Source organism: Phycodurus eques, chromosome 17 (assembly GCF_024500275.1).
Source record: "Phycodurus eques isolate BA_2022a chromosome 17, UOR_Pequ_1.1, whole genome shotgun sequence".
Lineage (NCBI taxonomy): Eukaryota > Metazoa > Chordata > Actinopteri > Syngnathiformes > Syngnathidae > Phycodurus > Phycodurus eques.
In genome coordinates this window covers 18,433,752-18,455,550 of record NC_084541.1, presented here as the reverse complement: position 1 = coordinate 18,455,550, position 21,799 = coordinate 18,433,752, and the positions used below count along the sequence as shown (strand labels likewise).

Here is a 21,799-nt window from a genome sequence, read left to right as displayed (position 1 = left end):
TCCACATCTACCCTCTTCTACACGTTTTTCGTTTCTGCTATTTTAATGATTCGCAAAAGAGGATCAACCTTCCTGACATTTATTATTCAGCTGGATCTTTCCATTTTTCTCCCAAACCACAAAAAGTCAGTGGGCCAAAATATTAGTAAATTACTAATATGTAAATGATCATGAAGATGATCCAGGTGAAACAGAGACGATGTAATATGTGGCACTCTGGTTATCCAGTGCAAAGGGGCAGTGCGTATATTTGCTCCGTGGCCTTAGGGGCGCCGACAGTTTTGAACCACAAAATCACATATGCATGAGTATGTAAAAACACGGGAAACAATCGCTACACCTCACCTGCCCTTGATTTCACATTCCTCAAAGGAGTCATTCATCATACGTTGTGACCTAAAAAGGTACTGCTGCACTATTTCTCCAAAGGATTGGATCGTCGGTTCTCCTCGTTTACACGGCTCTGTTAGTATCATAGGTACGTTATTAATACAGTTTTTGTACTACTCTGTTAGAAACAATGTGAACAGAGAAGCTGTACCCTTCTGTCTTTACATAGTTTTTAACAGTGCCTCAGTTTGATGATATTATAAATCAAATAAATACAGTAATAGATGGCCCTTGACCTAAACAGAAGATGATGTTGTCTGTCAACAAGCACTGGAATTCGGTATTCCAAGCAGGACATGTTGTCTTGGCGCAAACAAGGCAGACATAGTAATTGAGTTTCAATTGGTTAAGCCTGAGGCTAAGTGCTAAAACAAATCTTTAAATGAAATTCATTACAAGCAGGGGTTCCATACTCGGGTGTTATTGAATTCATTTCTCATTTTGACCTGATTTAGCGAGATAACAGTAATAACTGAGACTGGCAGAAATGATGGCAATGACAAAGCGCATCATGGTTTCCCTTCAAACGCATTAAAACCTAGTGCCTCTCCTTAGCTTAATTGAGCCGTACAGATGCTTCTTGCCTTCATTTAGTTTCGGCTGTTTTCCCCAGCAGGGTACGCATTCCTCAAATGGATCCATCTGCACCGAAGGAACAACTTTTATGAACGCTTAGAATTGGCTTCCGTAACTGCAAATAGTACAAGGTTGATGAGACCCATCGCCCCCAACCACCCCCCCCCCCCCCACCCCTCCCCCCAGTGTGACATACCTTCATACAAGTGAAATTAATGGGGAAAATTAAGCTAATAACATAACAAGCACGAGACGGGCAAACATGCATCCTGCATTTGGAGGCGTCACCAGCCTGGGATTCTCATTTTCTCCCTGTCATATTCAATCAGCGATTCCTGGTCAAAGTAACAGCGACTCGCCACCATAATGACGACACCAAGTCAAACTGTGGCTGCTGTGGCTAACCTCGTTTATTTATTAGTTTTTTTTCTTTTTTTTTTTTTCTTACTGGAACATTTTGTATGTTACGACATCAACTGGAGAGTCTAGCGTCCATTATTGTCCAGAGTAAGGATGGGCATGTACCTACATTGCCTTGATCAATGATGGGAAAAGTACAATCAATTAATTGATTATTGTTTTAATTGGATAAGAGAATCCCTCTGTTTTGATGACATGATTTATTAATATGGAGTTGTCATGTTTAGACTGACAAGTAGATAATACTGAACCAACAGTGCCTCTGCTGGTTGCAACCAAGTAGTGCACCCCAATTTGCCCAAGTTGACATGATTAATCAACAATCAATTCCACACAATCGACCAAGTTCTTAACGATTAATTGAATCGATATTATACCCATCCATTGTTCGGATATTGTTCGACACTGATCAGCAGTAATGAATATGATTTTCCTAATGGTTCATTGCCCAGTCAAATTAATTAATTTTATGCCTTGAATGTGTCAAAGGAGCTCCATCAATTGAGCTTTGACGAGGATAGTAATTAGGGACACTTGTTCAGCAAATTATCTGTATAAAGGACTGCATGATGCAGCTAATAATTCTCACAATAGAAAAGTTTATGCGTGTGGTTTTGCCTACTAGTCACAACTTGAAAGGAAACAAGTCGTTTGTTCAGTTCTCCAGTTCCTTAATTTGCATTTATGTTGTAACAGGGTTCAGCCATTGCCTGGTGCATTCAATGTTTGACAAATCAACTTGCCATTTGAATCCCAAACCGAGTTTGACTCATTACATGATAGTTGAAACATTATTTATGGCTTTATTGTTCAACCCTTGCTGCAGATTTTCACCCTTTTAACCAATTAACCAAAAACAACAAACAAAGGAAAATGTATCTCAACATTTTAATGATTAACCTACTTATTTAACTAAGCCTTACCTTCAACAGATTGGACAGAAACGGGAAGTAATGATGTCGTTATTTATGATGTTTGTGTTAAAAAAAAATCCCGTTTTCATGCGGTTTTGTCCTTCATGTGCACTTAATTTGTGATTGCACTAATTCCATTTTGAATACACCTTTAGTTTAACAAAAGGCTTTCTCCTTTTAAAAGCACACCACATGTCTGCATTCATGAACCTTTAAATGCTTTGATTAGTTATCACGGTTAGTAAAAAGTCACATTTGAATCTACTGAATAATTAATTTGTCACTCTAAAAGGCCAAGTTTTATTCTTCAGTACACAGGATTCAGTCATGTGATGTTGGATTAGAAAAGTTCAGTGTAATGCTTTTAAAATATCTTGACTTTTTTTTTCTTCTCCTTTCCCTCAGATTGATCCTAAGGTTGCCTTTCCACGTCGCGCCCAGCCTAAGGTAAGAAAAATAAATTGGTCACCAGGCCTCCTCGAAGAAAATGATTATGTCTGGTGTCAGCACCGTACCTAATTTTCTGTGGCCACGCAGCAGATTCAAAGAGGCAGGGCTTGTCTGTTTGCTTTAGAGAAATACCTCGTCTGGCTCCATTGTTCGCACATTGTTTCTGCTCGGCACATTTAAAAATATCTCTTCTTTTTATCGTCACTGTTTTCACGCTCCTCCTCATGCTATTGTATAGAAATGAAACCATTGCAGCAAATGGATTTATTTGCATTTTGGAGCCTAACGTGCAACTTTGTTCTGACGGAAAGCTTCAGAAAGAAGAATCCAGACAATGTCCTGCCTAATATGTGCAGCATTGTTGGAGCACATCCTTGTGGAATTTGTGATTTCACCATGGGCCTGGTATAAGCTGATTTTAATTCGCAAGAAATTGTCATCTTCACTGACAAATATAAATCATGTTTACTGTCTCAGTCAAAGGGGATAGATTGACATTAGTGATTTAGAAATATCTTCATCTGGCAGCGCCCGCATATTAAACGTTGTCCCAATTAGCGTGGAGACAAAGCTCCAATCACATTGGGGCTGTTGTTCATGATTCATATTATCTTTTCTCTTGATCGCTGGTCTTAAGTATCTCTATTGACAATTAAATATGCGACGTTGTGCAAATGTTGCTGCAAGCACAGTCAAGGGCTTTGTTGACATGCCCTCTCACACCACCTCCCCTCAGCATTTTGTGAGAACAATGTCGCGCGCTAGAGTCTAGTGGAGCGCATTTATGCTTGACTATTGACTTTTGACTCAGAATGCAGTTGGGAATTTCTTGGCGATTTTCGAGGTTTTACTAAAGAGTTATTGAGGTTTCACGTGTGGCGTCATCAGCCTTCAGCGTACGGACCTTCAAAGGCAGAGCAAATTTAAATGCCGATTTTAATGAGAAATCGGTGACCGTCGGCAGCAAGCCGGATTTATTAACATCATCTGAGATGCAGTTGAACGAGGAAATCTTGTGTTGAGGTTGTAGTTAATCTATGCTCTTCAAAAAGATTAAATCATCATTCTTGCCTAATGATGATCAGTTTTCGTAGTGGCGGTATTTATATAAAAAAAAAAAAAAAAAAAAATCCCTTTTTTGTGATGTTGCCGTTGTTACTCAATTTTTTAAATAGTTTGTAAATTTTTTTTGTTTTCCATCACGCCTGCTGTCTGTCAATAGATTAGTCTGTCTTCAAATGTGTTTCTTTTTTAAGTGTGTTTAAAGGCCTTTTTTTTTTTTTTTTTTTTTTTTGAAGCACCGTAAATGTTATAAAAACATTTAAATAGGCTATTTCTATTTCACGCTTTTCACATATTGCGGCGGGGGGGATGTAACCACTTTGATGGAGGGAGCGTTTACTGCGGTATGATATATACTGTAATCTGCATGTATAAGTTATCTAGCTCGAGTTTCAGATACAGTTTATACTTGTATATGTTATATGGTATGATGTATAGAAAAAGTCCCATATATTTAGCATTTGAAATTTCATTTCCTTCGTCCTGTTTGCCTCTCCACTCTCTTCGTGCCTGCCTGCTTTGCTGCTCACAGCTTCGGTTGGAATTGACCCCGTTCGAGTTTAAAGGAGCTCAGCTCGGCCGGTGCACGAGCGACACAGGCTTCGGGAATCAAATGGTGACGAGTCCAATCAGCACTAATGTTCTCACGGCTAACGGTGACCTCATCGGTAACCCTGACAATGACCCTTTTGCCGCTGAATGCTGCAGTAGGGTAAAAAAGCCGCATTATGTACGGCACGTAGGCTAATGCTGGAAACAGACAGGAAGTGAAGGTGAACACAGAGGACATTTGGCTGTAAACAAGTGAAGGTGTTTGCACCGGGATGACAGGATCACAAGAAAAACAACTTGTATCAGACGGCATTGCTCCCCGTGGCCAAACACACCGACACTTCCACTCTGAGGAAGACTCAGACAAAAGCTTTTTGGCAGCAACTGTTAAGAAGAAAAATTAAAGAAGTATCTAATTTAGAGTGGAAGGAAAACAGCAATGGAAGAAAAAGTTTTAAGGGCATACCTGTATCAAAGGGTTAAGAAAAACAAATCAGTCAGAAAGCATGCACAAGGCGTCTGCTTCTCTCTGTGCATTGGGGGCTTGTGTACCTTTTGATTTCAGCCATCACCCTTATTTAATGTGACCGTCGGCATATTTGAGTATTGGCACAGGTCAAAAAGGTCAGACAAGCCCAGATTGTACACATTATAGAAAACATGCTTAAGAAATGCAAGCCGTTGTTCATGTTACAAGAAACCTGTCACGGGACTCGAGTTTATCTGGAATATTCCACCCAAGAAAGGCAGGTCAAATGTATTTATAGACTTCGAGATCCAGGGATGAGGTTGCCTCTGAGAATGATTGACAGTTGTCTGTGGCTGGATCAAACACTTATGTGACAAAGTGTTTGTGTCTGTAAACCTGAGAGTTCAGCTAGGCAACAGAAAATAGCCGAAAAACACGTTGATATCTACTGTTAGATTTCAATATTTGGCTGCATAAATTATAATTTATCCTTGTGGTGGGTTTAAATTAGGGGTTGGACATCTTCAAGTCGACTTATGACCTCATTGATGTTTTTTCGGGACACTATTTTCATGCTGCATGTGACCAGATTCACTTACTTCCATTTATCATTTCTTAAATACAAATTTGCCACCAATTTATTTTCTCTGTATTGCAAAAAAGCCAACAGTTGTTTAAACTGCCTATTCGAATTATTAGCAAAAACATAACAGTATGACTAATGCAAGCTTATAGTGATGATTGTTTGAATGAGGCTCACTCAATCACACGCGTCCGCATTCACTCGGCAGCCGCTCCGTAACGTGACATCGCTGACATATGTTGTGGTCACCTTCCTCGAAGACGCAGCCGCAGACGGACCAAACTCCAGATTGATGAAGTCATGTTTTCTAGTTTAGCTGGTTTGTGTTATGCATCACATGATGTGGTTGACAGCCTTAAGTATATATTGTGGCTGGCTCGAGGCGCTGTGTGGAGGAACTGCACGCACCTCTGGCTGAGTTCCAAGACACGATCGCGTGATTCGTGCCGTGTCTCCATCATATCAGTTTTTATTCAGTCATAGAAAATATATGTAAGAGCAGTTTGCTCGGATGGTTTTGTTATGTTGATGCTCTGATTCCCGTAAGTAGTTATTGAAATTTTTTTTTTGTCAGGATATACCCCTTTATTAATTACTGCAAATTATTTTGCGGATCTCTGGGAGTTTGAAAAACCCGACAGTGGCCAGTAAGTTGCTCCCGTTTTCGGAACAAATTGCAAAATCGTCAAGGGAGGTTGACATCCTGCTGTGATGCTCTCACACGTTGTACCTGTGCGCATGTACTTACAGTATGTATGCATTTGTCACTTGCAATACTGTCAATATTACATTATTATTTGTACCATCTCATAAAAAATATACAGTAATAGCATTTTTTTTATGGCACATTGACTGCACCTCTGTGCGACTCCTTTTTCTGTTCCACCAGAATTGCGTTATTTAATAATCAGTCGGGTTCAAAACCACGGTAAAGTACTGATAGATGAGCTATTACTGATTTCAAATCATGCATTACTCTCTGAGAAAATCAGGACACTCTTGAAAAATCCCAATATGTGACATAAGTTTCAGATTTGATTCCCTGCTCAAAAGTTTGTAATAATAATAGGCTTCAGTAAGAATTAAGAGCACCCCAAAAGCAATGTCAGTCAGATCCTCTTTCCTGCCATATCGCTTTGCTTGATCTTTCCCAGAAAGTATTATCGCGAATGGCGTGACAAGCCCTGTTCTGTTTCTCGGAGAAATCAAAGCCAGCCTTCCACTGACTGACATTGCTCAAAATTCAGCGTTCGACGGTAGGTGTCACGACTGCTGCTGTCGCCGCTTTTGTTTCCCACAGTGGAGTCGCGCGCACAATTTAATTGCCAGTGGGACTGTGGCCACTTCAGTCGGAGATGAGTTGTCACAGCTTGTTATGAAAATTAAAGGACATAGCGGCATCTTATGGACGTAACCCTTTCCTCGCACCTCACGAAGGGGTTTGCCTTCTTGGCGTCCCTCCTGCTCGGGTTGTTGTTTTCTCATGGAGATTTTGGCATGCACAAAGAAGACTGCGCACAAATAAATATGACCTTAATAGAGACAGCTGTGACAACACTCACCGAAATGTTTCGTATCTTATTTGTTCGGCCATTTTGTCCTGTTACTTAACCTGTATGTTGTTAATGTCTGTGAAGAGAGAGGCTTAGCATGATTGAGGTAATTCAATGATATAACGTCAAAACGCTGTCCTCTATTTTACTTGAGGCTGCCACCTGTGACTGTGGCTTCCCTTTTAACGGCCGACTGTCAAAGCCACATTGCTGGGAGCTATGTCTTAGTTCTCCTTTTTCGTTCCACACACAGCTCCTTTTTATCCATTTCATTTCCTCTCTCTATTGCACGCATTTTGTACGACTGGCAAATTGACTAGTCTCCACACTCTGCTCTCTGGGACACTTTGCGTTAAAATGATTGATTTTGACCTGACCTAAAAAAAAAGTAAAGTGTATTCCGGTTCATGAGATCCAAACCTTACATTTTAATAAATTCTAATAACAATGCTGCGAGAAGTAAATCAATCCTCTGGGTTTCTACTTCACACAAAGTCGCTTGTACATGTACAGTACATGTATATTTTTCGTATGCCACTTTGTTCCTGTCCTACTCGATCTTTCAATACCTTACTCTGCCACTTCTTTTAGGATTCCCCTGCCGTGTAAAGCCAGTTTTACACCTTGCTCTGTTATTTGATCTAGAGTTAGCATTATTATATACCACATCTTAAAAATGATTCTTATTTTAAATGACACAGCTCACTGCTGGGTAAACGAAACCTCAGTGGCTGCCAGGCTCTTTGAATGTCTCGACGAGTTTATTAAAAGAACCAGCTTCCGTGTTCCAACTCTCTACAGCTGCACGGGTCTGAAAGAATAATCAAGGACAAAAGTCCTCAATGAAGAACAGAGTGCTATATCAGTCACTTTTGTTCAGCTTGACAATGAGCCCTCCCAGATATTTGTCATTTGAAGGGGGATATTTGATAATTATTAGACCTTCCATGTTCCAGGGCATTTACGCAGCACATATGTACTCAAATCAACAAAATGAATGGGATGCCATATTTTATACAAATTTCGACATCACATGTCAGGCGATATGGCACACTACTAGTAGCTGCAAATAACCAACATATCCCACAGAATAGAAATTGGTTGTTGTTGTTTTTTTTCAGGATAAATGGGATTTGAAATGGGTTTTATAGTCTATTGTAACCAAGAGGCGGTGCATAGTGAGGAAAGACATGCCAAACACAAGCCGGTGGTTTGTCATGCCGCTCTTACAAACGCATGCACAGCTATTGTCTGTAATTTCTCCGTGAGATGAAGGATGCAACTACTGTGTGAGTGTGAAAAACAGTTGGTGTTAAAAGACTTCAGAAACACTCTGATAACCGCACATGTTTTGCTGGACTGTCAGCCGTGTAGCTGGTCGGCCAGCATCATTGTAATGCAATGTAGGAGAGTATTATTCGAACAATGTGGGCTTTGTACGTATGAGCGTAGTACTTCATTTCCTGCATACCATTTACATTAAACTACGGCTGGGCATAATCGTCGATTAATCGGTTCATTAAATGTGTGTAGATGTAAATGTGTAGAATTGATTGTTGATGAATTGCATCTTGAAGCCATTCAGGTAACACGAATGCTGCGGTTTCCACCAAGTATTTTAAAGGTCTAAAGAAAAACATCATATCAGCTAAATATGCCATAAAGATAATTGAGCCACACTTCTCGGTTGTGCCCAGATCGTCCAAATATGACACTGGCATAAAAAACAGGAGTTCAGAACATTCAGAAAGAGATTCTCCCATTCCATTACTCAATTTCATTTCAAAACAAGACAAAACCTTGGTTTTGCCATACGAGTGTGCAGAAAAGACCCCGTTGACAGCTACTTCTGTTTGACCCAGTTTTGTGTCCGCTTTGTCCATATTTGGCTAAGACCGCCCTCTTTCTTCTGATTGGTTTCCTCCGTGGAGAAGACCCACTTGTGTGAGAATGCTGGCTCAGGAGCGGAAAGGGAAGGCGGAGATCTTCGCTAGTGATGTAGATAAGCTTGAGAAATTCGAATGACCCGATTTCAGTTCTCTTGGAAGAAAAACGCTTGGAACATATGAATGCGTGGATGACTTTAATTCATATTCATAGAGATAATACTACATCCCAAATACTATAAAAAGTTGGTTTGGCAAAATATGGCCCCTTTAAAGATAATTAGTTAGCACGCATAGAATGCAGGAAAGAGAGGTTGTTGTGAAAAGGACGTCAAATCTTTTACCTAATTTCCTTGATCAATGTCATCTTAGTCATTTTAAGTAAATTTCAATTTTATATTAGTTGTACTCAAACTAAAACTTGCTGTAATGCTCTAGGTGCAGGTACCTGTATTTTGTTTTTTCTTTACAACTGTGGGAACCACTACACAACCAATGGATCTAATACACTGCTTATGCTGCCAATCCCTAAATTCTGGAAGTGTGTTTCTTGCAACAACAATTGGAGGTTTAGTGACAAGTTTCACCTGTGTCAGGGCTCAAGCCTCTCTCCAAGAACTTTCATGTTTTTGTCCACAACAGTTCTTAAACATACGAGCATCAAATCTGAGTCCTTACAATCGGAGCCACTGCACCCTAAACTATTCTGGTGGCTTGCTCGGTTTCCACTTAAAAATTATAATGTTAGAGACTGTGGAAAGCCTGGATCAGTCACTAGTTGTTTGTGGGATACTACAATGTTGTACTGTATGCTATGCTAATGCTAATACTGGGCGCAGCCTTCTTCCTGCTTGTGGTTTTACGTACTGTGTCAAAGTGTTGCCTTTAAGTCCCTGACCTGTCAGCTCTTCTGCGTTCGTTTGCCACGGTGGAACTGCTCCAGATGAAAATGGGGCCAAAGCGCAAACAAATGAATGACTGTTTGGTGGTCAAACACAATTGCCAACAGGCTGACCCAGTTAACGAGTCGTCAAAGCACTTGATTCATGCATGCTCTTTTTCTGTGTTTTCTTAATGTGTACGTTTCTTTGCCAGCATTTATACCTCAATCGAGAGATAAATCAGTGTGCAAATTGTTACTGTTTCTTGTGTGAATAATTGTCAGATCTCTTGTAAGTGGCGTGCACATTTGTGTGATTCCTCTTTCTCCAGCCTTCATTCTGCTCCGGTCTCCTTGGTTGCTGGTGGAGAGTCATTAGGTTTTCTAGTGGAATGAGGGGTTCTTCCAATGCTTACCAATGGCAGCAGTCAGGCAGGCAAGTGCTGGCAGGGCAGAGAGGACAGAGGGCTGTGCAGGAGCCTGGCACTGATAAACCTGATGCTGACTGACAGTAATGAGGACAGTGATCCAGCCAGGATCGGGGGTTGCACGCAGTCCAGAAGAGGACGTTGGTTTGAAGGCCCTCTTTCCAAAAGCCTTTTTTGTATGTCACGTAACCGCATCAACATATTAACGTAGGCATTGAAACACAAGTTTATTGGATTCTTGGAAAACCTGAGCAAATGCTTTCCTGGGATGGGTCTTCTAAAACAACTCTTTGGATTTCGAAGTCATCTAACCGTGAGACAATTAACTGCAAATGCTTTTGGTCAGCACAGACTATAACAGCGTCTTTCACCCTGGCCCTCTTCACCATACTGTAGCATTTCTAAATGGCTTACATTAGTGCACCGCATGACAGGTGGCTAAGCCAGACATTTTCTACATCTTTGTTTTTATTTAATAGAAGGAAGAAACTATCAAAGTTCCCTTCAACAATGTACATGCTCTTAAAATTGCAATGGCTTACAAATAAAAAATGTAAATAGTAGTTTCCCAAGCTTTATACATTTATTTTGGAATATTTTTTTCTTCTTCTACACACATCGCTGTGTTGACTGAAGTTGACATTTCAGTCCTCGCTGCTTAGTCCTCCTACATTAAAGTGGGAGCTGCCTAAGTAGTACTGTTCCGACTGATCTCTGCACAGTCAGAAATTGTTTAATAGCTTCCAAACTGTCCCAATGACAGCCATGTGCATTGACTTGTTAGTAAGAAGCAGCCGAGGCCTGAGATGTAACGGAGCTAGGCGGGAAGGATATGCAAGCGGACAGACCGTGCGGCATGTTCCTTCACATTTGACGAGGACACCCTCATCGATGCAATCCCTCGGCATGCACTGTGCTGTTTTCGCTTCCACACAAATGGAAGCAAAAATCCTTTTTCCAAGCACATGTTACATGTCACTTTAGGATAAAAATGATATACGATGTGAAAGAGACCTAATAGTATATTACTGGATCAACGCGGGGCATTAAAGACCTTGGCTGTTTCCTGACATAATGTTGCGGTCCTCATCTGTGACCTTTATCTTCCACACATCATTCACCATTTTACTGCTGACATGTGGGCCCATGCCAATAATTTTTCATCGCAGGCAATGTCATCCACATCATATTTTATCATCTGTATACATTTGTGTCATGTTCTCACATTGCCTTGCCGTAATTTGTATTTGTCTGTTTGCTTGTCCGGGAGATGGCATCCCGCATTTAATTTAACTCTGAAATAATATTTCCAATGTGGACACGCTGTGGGAAAAGACATTGAAGTAAATGAGTGGTACAGTATGTAGCACAAGTAATTATACACGAGTATTAATAGAATCACATTTGTGCCAAGAATATGCAAGGATTCTAGACAAATATTGTGATATACACAAAGTCAAAAAATAACAAGCTGCTGTGAATGAAATACAATGGGGGGAAAAAACAAATTAGTATTGTCTTCGCTCTGTTAACTTCGTCAATTAAAGTATTTTCCACTGAAATGTTTCACATTCTTCAAAATGTCTTTCATACTCGATGCATTCAAGTTTCCAGAAATAACAAAATGGACCAAAGCAATATTATTAGTTGTTTGACTTTGATTTTAAGAATTAGGCTATATTTGCCTGTGTTGTTCTTTAGGTGTAAAATCAACATGGGTTTATGCACAACAGGCTGGTAGGTGATGCTTAGTTACTGAATTAACAGTATTTATCATGGACAAACAAATATTCTACATTTCCTTAACGTCAGATTTAAACCAGCTCCAGCTAATGTGTAACCATGCCAATTATAATCTAAAACCCTTTATTCAAAATGCCAGGCACAATGTTTAACAAACATGTTCTCTGCACTGTAAGACTTCAATGCACTAATTGTAATTGAAGCAAATTCATAAATGAAGTAATTATTGCACATGATTTAACCTTGAAATTAGATATCCTTTGACTTGCCAGCACAGTTTGATCTTACATTCTCCGCTCAAAACTGCGGGCGTCAACATTTAAAACCATTTTTTTTCGTCCGCTCTGAGAATTTTCCAAGGCAGGCCGTTTGGACTCATTTATGGTGAAACTGTCTGTGCCACACGGCGGAGAGCTCATTGCTTTTAAATTGAGATGATCAAATTTAATTGACCATGATTGACACCAGACCCTACCACGTGGACTGGTAATATATTCCATTCAATCATTTAAAAAAAAAAAAAATATTTATTTATTTATTTTTATTTTTTGATGATGACATTGTAGGTGTGCTACAGCTATGGCAGCATCTTTGCCTACAAAATGGATCAAAATGGCTGGTGCGACATGCTCCAAATGCTCAGACTTTTTAATAGAAAATGTCTTGTAATTTGCTCCAATTGACAAACATACCCACAAAGAGCCTCATTTCTGTGTTACTACTGAAAAGTGGAGGATAATGGGAAATAATCAAACGGACTTAATGCATAAGCAAGACAAGTGTAGCTTGTAACAGCTTTTTTGCAACTTAATTTTCTTTGTGTTATCAGACAAGAATGAACGTGTTGACAGATTCATTTCCTGGCTGCTTCTGCCCAACGCCATCTCGTGATTCCTAATTGATTGCTACATGCAGCAATTTTACAGCGCCAGACAATTTTATAGCGCTTTTAATTAGTCCAACTTTGACCTTATGGGCTCTTTGCATTTATATTGGTCCAAATTATGTTCACCTTCTTTCCTCATTATTTTTTATTTTAAATGGATGTAACCTAATCCGCATATGCACTACATGGACTTTGATTAGCTGACGGGAATTTGTCATCTTCGTTAGGTGGTCAGGTCATACAGAACATAAAAACAGCTCTAGGTGTTGAGGACTAAAACCCTTTAGAGGAGTTCATGTCTCATGGAATGTTGAGGATGTGTGTAAATTAATAAACACCAAAGTGTTTGGTTTTCATTCTGCAAAGAATTAGTTTCACAGGAATGAATAATACATTCTCATAGAAAAGATAGAGATGGTAAGCGAGACAATTCAGTGACGGTGTAAAGATATAATAGAATGGCAAAAAATCCAGCGTGTTTATCGTGAAATTGGCTTTGCATTTCAAAAGAAAAGAGAAAAACTAAAACATGCTGTGATTACTCAAGCCAATCTATGGAATCGATGCAACACTTGTATCTGCAATTATATTCCATACATTGCTAACCAGTTTCTGAGGTCGGGTAAAAGAAGCAAATCGCTGTTCTGATGTCTGTCAATATCATTTGTCAGTAATTTTGTCATTTTTACGTCGTTTAAAGACTGTTGGGTGTCTGTGGGCCGTGCAGCAGTTCTTATTTTAGATGAATTGACATGAAGCACGGCAGAGTTTGTTGACAAGCGGTCTGAGACTCACCTCTTCCAGTTGTCTTGATCTGATGGCTTTGGTCCAGATGGTGTTCACGCGTGATCAAATGACTGAACTATCAGAGAGGTCTTACCAGTTTTGGTTTTAACAGAACCAAACACGGCAAATGTTGTGAATGGTTTCATAGAGTAGTCTGGATTTGCAGGTACCGTACATATGATGCAGACTTGCATATGATTTTCTCCCGCTTATATCGTCACGGGTGAGCTGGACCCTCTGGGTGAGAGTTTCCTTTTACGAACCAGGACTACTTTGACATCCCGGCGTGCTTGCCAATCAATCACAGGACACGTATAGACAATCATTCACTCTCACTTTCACACCTTTGGGCGAATTAGTCTTCAGTAAACGTACAAGCATGTTTTTGGATTGTCAGAGGAAACCGGAGTGCCTGTACACACACGCAAAAAAAACATTGAAGCAGATTGAAATCATCTGAAGTCCACACAGAAAGTTCCGAGCCTAAATTTGAACCCAGACGCTCTGACTATAAGGCAGACATACTTGCCTCACGCGAAGCTTGTTAGTGGCACCGTTTCATGAGTTCCCATTTCACTCCGTATAGAGTTTACAATTAGTAGACATTAAGTGAAAATGTAGATTTTTAAAGAGCCAAGATCACTTGTCCCCATGCTGACGTTTCTTTCTGGTTGTAAGGTTGTATTTTACACATTTGTGTGAATGATTTAGTATTTCTCCCTCATCTGGCTACCGTTCTGAAGGTATTGGAGTCATTATCTGCTTTTTTGAGTTTTATAACTGTAGCAGTTGTTTAATATCCTTACCTTAATTGAAATTCACATCTCTTTCTCCTCGCACGTCTGCTGGTGGTGTGTCTCCGCGTGTGTGTGTTTGACTGGCGGATATTAGTAGAGATGTATTTTCATTCTAAAAGTGCCAAGTGATGGACAGAATCACCCGGACAATGGCACCCTTCGCCGCCCCTCAATCTTTTTGTCTGCTGCACCTGTCTTTTAGATATCTTTCAACCTTTACTCTGAATTTTCCCTTCCCTTATACCCAAGTCCTCTCCTCCCTGGATTGCAGCTGCCTGATAAATCTGATGCTAAATTTAGAGGCACATTTCTGGGACTAGAAAGGGGGGGGGGGGAAAAGACCAGGCCATTGGCCACTATAATCCATATTTATCATCTTTTATTTAGCTCTGTGCAAAACGTGAGGTCATCTGAGTGTTTCTCGTCTCCTCTTTGTCTCTTTTACTGGCATAACTATTCCCGTTCTCAGTTCTCTTATCCATTAAATGTCAGTGGCCAAATTCTTTTCTCTGAAGACTGAATTTAAACAGGCAGTGTCTGCATATTTTCATCATATCATTTGAGCCCATCGGGATTGTGCTTCATGAGATTAGGAGCTTGTTGTGGGTGCAATAAAACATCTTGGCCGCCGCGGAGAAATTTCAGCTGCAACTTCCTCTCACGTTCGAGTCGCGATGTGGCATGTCATCAGATATCCAGCAGCACTGAAACATAAAACATGGATGTACAAAAACCTCTCTGAAGCGCCATTGTGCTATATGATATGCATTTTACACTCGTGTATCTGGGAAAGAAGGTCTTGAGCTTTCTCAGCTCATTGTCTGCAACCGCTACTGGAAGCCGCTGGAACATGGAGCACACAAAATATAATACAAGAGATGGGAGGGCTAAGGTTTATTCTGATATTAGTGTTCAATTGACTCTGAAAACCAATCTTCACTGGGGAGGAATATTAGATACTTTTAAAGAAATATTGACCAAATGCTCTGCTAACTATTCCCTGCATAGTTTTACTGTATATTGCTCATAGTAATGTGCTCATAACAAAATGTGGTTCGGAGCGCGGATGATAGATGAAGATCCGTCAGGTGTAAAACATGCCTTCTTGCAGGGATTTGTTATTACAATGCAGTCTCTCCACCTTGTTGTGTGCGATATACTGATGGATCAATTTACTGAACAATACCCACACTGGTCGTTCTGATGTCGCCAGCAGGAAGGTAATGGCTTGGACAGAATACCACTTTCTCCTTCTCTTTTTCTGTCTGTTTATTCTGTCTCACCCTCTCTCTCTTGTCTTCTTATCTGCCTGTTGCCAGTAATATTGCTCATTTATCCTCTGCATCCCCTCATTTGCCTCTTGCTTCTGTTGAATATGAAGGGTGGAATAGTGAAGTGGCATCCAGCAATGCCCTTCCACTGCTGCACTGCACATTTTTCACAGATGGGGGGTAATTAGTTAGCTTGCCGCATGGATTCACAGTGCAGCTATCTGCTGCATGGTCAGTCCTTCTAATACCCCGCCCCCCGCCCCCCACCCCCCACACCACCCTGCCTAAAAGCACAGAAAAGCCTTTGTGCTGAACACAATGCAATTTTGTTTATCTGCATTCTGCATCGGCGGCTCATATTCAAGAGTCGTGGCTACGTGAAAGAAGAACAAAACAAATCTTTCACATTCCTCACTCGCTTTCTTGTAGTCCAATTTTTATCGCCTCGTAACGCTTACTCTCAAGTCACCCAGATCGGCCTCCGCTAAATACCTGAAACAACCGGCATGTAGGGCTAGGCGATTATGGAAAAACTAATAAGTACGATTATTTTGACTGATACTGAAATCTCGATTAATAAACTCGATTATTAATTGATTTCAAAATTTGTGCATGGGCAAAATGCCGGCGAACAACTCCATGCAACATACAAGTAACATTATCAGTGACAACACAAATATATACTGTATATGTGAAGAAGAAAAAAAACCCATCTGTAAATAGAACAATAATAAAACATTTTTAAAACGCGGGACGAGGGGTTGTAGGATAATCTCACCAATACTCCACAAGGCCCCGTCAGCAATAGAACGCTCTGTGCACATTTGTAGAACGTATTAAACAGTAGTTGACTGTATTTTTTATCTTTACCATGGGTGTGTTTTGGACAGAAGTATATGTCACCATAATCACCATACGGCGATGACGTCAGGGTTGAGTTTATATGTCATCATATTCTGCAGTTTGCTTATGAGTGAATTCGTCTTCTGTTTACGAAAGTGTTAAAAATCTGAACATTTTTGGATGGAGACCTTCTTAAGAAGTCTGGTAACGTTACAATTTCCACAATAACTGATTAGGTTCCTGCCAATATTTTATACTATTTCTTAGTAGTATTTTGTTAGAAACACTTGAGCTAGGTGAACATTTTTTTTTTAGGTTATGAAATAAGCGTCTGCTTGTTTTATAAAGTGTTTGTCCTAATTGGACAAGTGACAATGAATGCCTTCTTATTCATAGCGCCGTTACTGATGTGTAGCTCTCGCAGCCGTGAAGGTTGCACTGAAAACTCGCCTTGTACTTGATGTTTGGCATTTCCCAGTCGTTGATCGATGAGCTTTCTGCCGGCTCCTTCTCTCTGTCACGGCGGACTCTGGAAAGATTGTGAACTTAGTGCCTACTTTCCCCTGAAGATACTTCATGAATCCCCATAGGCTCTATGCAAAGCAGGGAACTCAAAATGATTTAAAGCGGGTCACTGAATTACTGTGTAGCGCAAGAGTTGGAGTTAACACAAATGATTCAATGCCTCATCATCATCATAATTGATTTAATCGTCAGTTGAAAACACACTGTCGCCATAAATCGCATCGACAATGATATATTGAAATGCTTAAGCCAACGCTCAGGCTGTTTAAAGAATGTGACAAAGAGCATAGGACAACTTGGGAGTGAATCTGCTTAATAAAGTAATCACATTTTTACTTTTTAAAAGGATTTTGTTATGGGGAAGAGCGTGTTTCAATATCAGTGGAGGCAAAGTTTAGATTTGTAACCTGTCACGTACCATCGGTCTTTCTGGTGTTAAATTCAGATTTGCTGTACAATTATGAAGACTTAATTATCTTAACGAAATTGTATAATTGCCACTTAGCATAGTTATTTTTGTCATCCATAAAATACGATCTGGAAACCCACTTGAATATGAATTCTGCATAGTACAAGGGGGTTCAAAAACAATAGTAACAGCAATATATGCACCGTTCTGTAACCACAACTCGTAACGACTTTAATCAGAAATTGTTTTATTACAAGAGAGACTTTTGCTGCCATCTTGCCCACGGTGACGAAATGGATTTCGCTTTGCAGAACAGAGGCTCTTTCTGACATTTTGTACAAAATTAAATACTCCTGGCCACCGTAATGTTAACATTTTTCAATTCTTCTCTCCCTCTGGAGTGAATATGTTGGATGGTGTCACTCGATCTGTGTGCTCAGTGTGTGTTTGTGTGTGTGTGTTTGTGTAGACCCAAATTTATGCAAGTAAATATAGAGGTTGACTGTTCTCGCCATCAAAAATAATCCCCGAGTTTGCAGGCAGGAAACTCGCAGTGAAGCGCAATAAACATTAGCTTTGGCCTCCACAATGGAGGAAGGGACAGGAAGTTGTCGTCGTCGTCTCTTTTTGTGCAATATTGTTCCCCTAACGTGGGAAGAGGGAGGCAGCTGAAAAAGCAAAGACAATTTCTTTCAGGCTCCTGTGTGGGGTTTGAGGCCTTGAGGATGAAACTGGGGGGAGGAGGGGGGGGGGGGGGGGGGGGGGGGGGGGAGTAAATGCCAGCACCCCGCAGCGCAGGAGGAATGAAGCCCTTTTGGCTCGGTTGCCATGTAACTGGCCTTTGGTCACAGGTATCCTCTCCCTCAGGCTTACAAACAGAGACCGGGGAGGACCAGAGAAGAAAAAGGAGCGAGTCGACGCCACTTTCAGAGCGCAGAAAGAGGAGGACGGGGTCGACTCCCAGGGTGGGTGGATAGCAGACGGTTCAAGACTTGGGTCTTATACCTGTTTTTCTTTCTGGTGCCTGGAGTGATAACAATATTCCAGCAATTGAAACCACATACAGTAACCCCCCCCCACACACACACCCCCTGAGTGTTTTTCCTTCTTGAAGGCACTGAATGTTCACAGCTTTGAAGCATTTGGTCATGAAGATGAGCTGCTTTTTCAGTAAAAAAAAAAAAACTAAAAGTATCGTTCCTTTTGTTTCAACTTAAAATACATTTGAAATATTGGAGCGTGATGTTGAAAAAGGTTGCACTCACATCTGAGAGTAGTATGGCGATTTGGAGACGAATATACAGGAAGCTCGACTGCGCACAGGAATGGTTTTCGTTGATTTATGAATCTGGAAACTGTGACGAGGATTAGTCGTGCGTGTGTCAATATAGAAATAAATTGACATTGTGATTAGTTTGACATATATTACCGTGTAAATCATCATTTATGGGAATGGGATTATTATAATTTTTGTTTTTGCCTGGAGGGTAATGAAATTGACAATCCAGGGTAGATTGAATCAGTTGTCACGGTTACCCGTCCCTTGTTTTTCATGACATTGACCTGCCCACACAGGACCAGTCAGACATCGCACAAACTTTATATGAGCCTCCTGGCTAGATGAAGCCCCCTTAATGTCTCCTATTGTCATAAGAGCGAGAATAATGAGATTATTGTACACGGGGTGAAATATGGAGAGAGTGATTTTGAAAACGCATTCGAAATAGTCATGGAATAATAGATAACACAACATGGACAGTCTACCGGGTTGCAGGCTCATTATCCTGTTTTCGACGTTATCGTGTTCTCCTAATTAATGTCGTTTGCTGTTATTGTCAAGCCTATTAAAAGTGTTTGCTTTTCTAACATGTAGGCGTGTTTTTGGCAATGAACTGCAATTGTGTAGCGTCAGTAATTGGACTATTGGTAGTTGTTATCACAAAATAGAAATTGTAATGGCCTTTAAAGCAATTCGATAATTAAATGAAATTGTTTTATTTAAACCTAGTGTATTGCTATGACTACAGTACCATTAAATTTAAATATATATTAGTAATCTAGTGTAACTTTAATTATATTTTCTGTTTGGATTAATTTTCAGTTAGTTCTTTGTGATTGTTATTGTCTTTTATTGCCTCATTACTGGTGTTGATTTATTTAATTTAAAAAAAAAAATCATTTTCATCCTTAATTAAATTGGTTTAAAATGGTTATCAGTTGTTTAAAGAACACCAAAGACTGAAGCATGCTGTTCTTCATTATATTATCGAGTGGCTTTCTAAAATGAATCTGTCTGTTCTGTTTGGCACTAATGTAATAGTGTATTCATCTGATTATGTGAGGAGGGGATGTTTTCGAGGGTCACACTCACACATTCACTTTGGTATTAAACATTAGATTCTCCTTCAGTGGTGAAATCTTATGTGGAGTTTTCATTTATTTATTTATTTGTTTAAATATTGACTGGCCAAGTTTGTAAATGTCAAGCAGCAGGGGAGCAAGTTGAGCTTTAGAAATGTTTAACCGGTAAATATTGTATTTACACTTGGGCCAGAGACCACAGAAAGAACAAATGTTGTAGATATGAATATTAACGTGAGCAGAACAAATTTACGGTTCGGCTTCAGGTACTCCAACCTGCATGCTTCCCACACAACGTTGACAGTGTGTCAATCGCCAGTTAAAGAGCAACATTTGTTTTTTCTTTTCAGATGCGGCTCCTGTTTGGGGAAAAAAAAAAAAGCTGCAAATTTGGTTAATTAAATCATAGAGAAAAGTTTTATTAAATTAAATGATGAGGTAAAATAAGTAAAAAAAAAATTAATTTATAATACCAATTTTTTAAATTGAATTTATTGTAAGCTATTGTAAAGTGTTGCATGTACTGGCTTGCGTCTTCGATTAGTATCACCAAAAAAGAATCCGAGATTTTCCATTGAAGTTCATATTGATTGTTTTAAGTAGATGGTATACTGTTAAATACAATGGTCCAGTTCCCACTTTTTAATTATTATTATTTTAACTTTTTAAGAAATTAAGTGCAAGCAGACAGCGTACAATGTTGCTGACAGGGTGGACATTAGTGTGCGCCATTTGCATTTTATGAGCACATGGTGGACCTTCACATTCGCAACATGATTCACTTAGCAAGCTGACTGTGTACCGTTATATCCTATATTTCAAATTTCCTAAAGGTTTTAATATCAATTCATACGTCACTATGCCAGAGTGGACATGTTTTGTGCAATTTCCATTCTGTGTGTGTGTAGTTGAATGTTAACAAGTGTAAATATTTACTCTGCAACCAGCCACTGTTTCAGCCTCCATTGAAGGAAGACAGAATACTGGTAAATAATGTCACATGTTTTTTTTTTTTTTTTTTTCAAGGCGCAGTTTAACCCGGGGGTGGACAGCAATTTCAGGGACATATGCAGAATGTTCATTATGATCATAAAAATATAAAATATAGGATCAGAATGACTTGTTGTGGATGATAAAATATTAATATTAGTTGTGGATGATAAAATATTACTTATTACTCACACTAGCTAGCAGAGCAGGGTGTGGGACATGCATAGATCGCATATATTCAATGGAAAGGAAAATGATAAAAAAAAATAAAGGAAACACATTTTCAGAGACGTTACCATGTGTTGCATGTTTGCAAAGGTTTGGCCGTTTATAATAAAACCTCAGAGTTTCATGACAACAAAGTCATTGTGATATTGACACATTAGCTTTTGAATTTCAACTAAAGCTGCAAGACACCAAGAGCAAAGCTGAAACATTATTGTGTTTTGTACAATTTTAGGTGGAAATGAAAACCCAAATTGAGCTCAACCAGATAATCATGAATCTGGTGTTCTGCAGTAATAGCTATATATAAGTAGTAAAATATCTTGCTTTGATAGAGCCCCAGTGGGTTGTGTAAGAAAACAATAATGCTGTTGCGAAATGTTTTCTAGTTCGAGTTGAGTGGCCATTCGGCACTATAGCTTTCATTCCGCACTTTATGCAACTACTGCAGTCTGTCAATAAAGACATAGGTTGTCTTGTTCATTTAGGGGCCAAAGTGAGCAGGACTATTAACCCTGACAGTGTGTTTGTCTCTAACCTTTACTCTGCCCTTATGCCCACCAAACTGATGAATAAAATGGAAAAAAAACAAAAAAAAAAAACAACAACTTTTCCTTTTGTGTATTCAAGTGGCATAGCTTTGATTATTCATGTGATGTGTGCGCACTTGTGTGGACTGAGTGTGGATTTTGCTTATGTATGTATGTATGATGCCTCTTGGGAGGAATTAGATCCACAGTAGAGGTTGGAGAGTGATTCTTTTCAGGTCTGTTTGAGAGAATAATGCTGACTGCCTGATA

At 39.7% G+C, this 21,799-nt stretch overlaps 1 protein-coding gene across 13 annotated transcripts in view; it reads left to right on the top strand.

Moving 5' to 3' along the window:
* LOC133416510 (RNA-binding protein Musashi homolog 2) overlaps positions 1 to 21,799 on the top strand; it is a 210,336-nt gene that overhangs the window by 8,476 nt on the left and 180,061 nt on the right. For all 13 annotated transcript variants that reach the window (XM_061703506.1, XM_061703500.1, XM_061703505.1 and 10 more), the window contains exon 5: positions 2,706 to 2,747. In XM_061703506.1, coding sequence (XP_061559490.1) covers positions 2,706 to 2,747 — 42 coding nt within the window. The remainder of the gene's footprint in view (positions 1 to 2,705; positions 2,748 to 21,799) is intronic.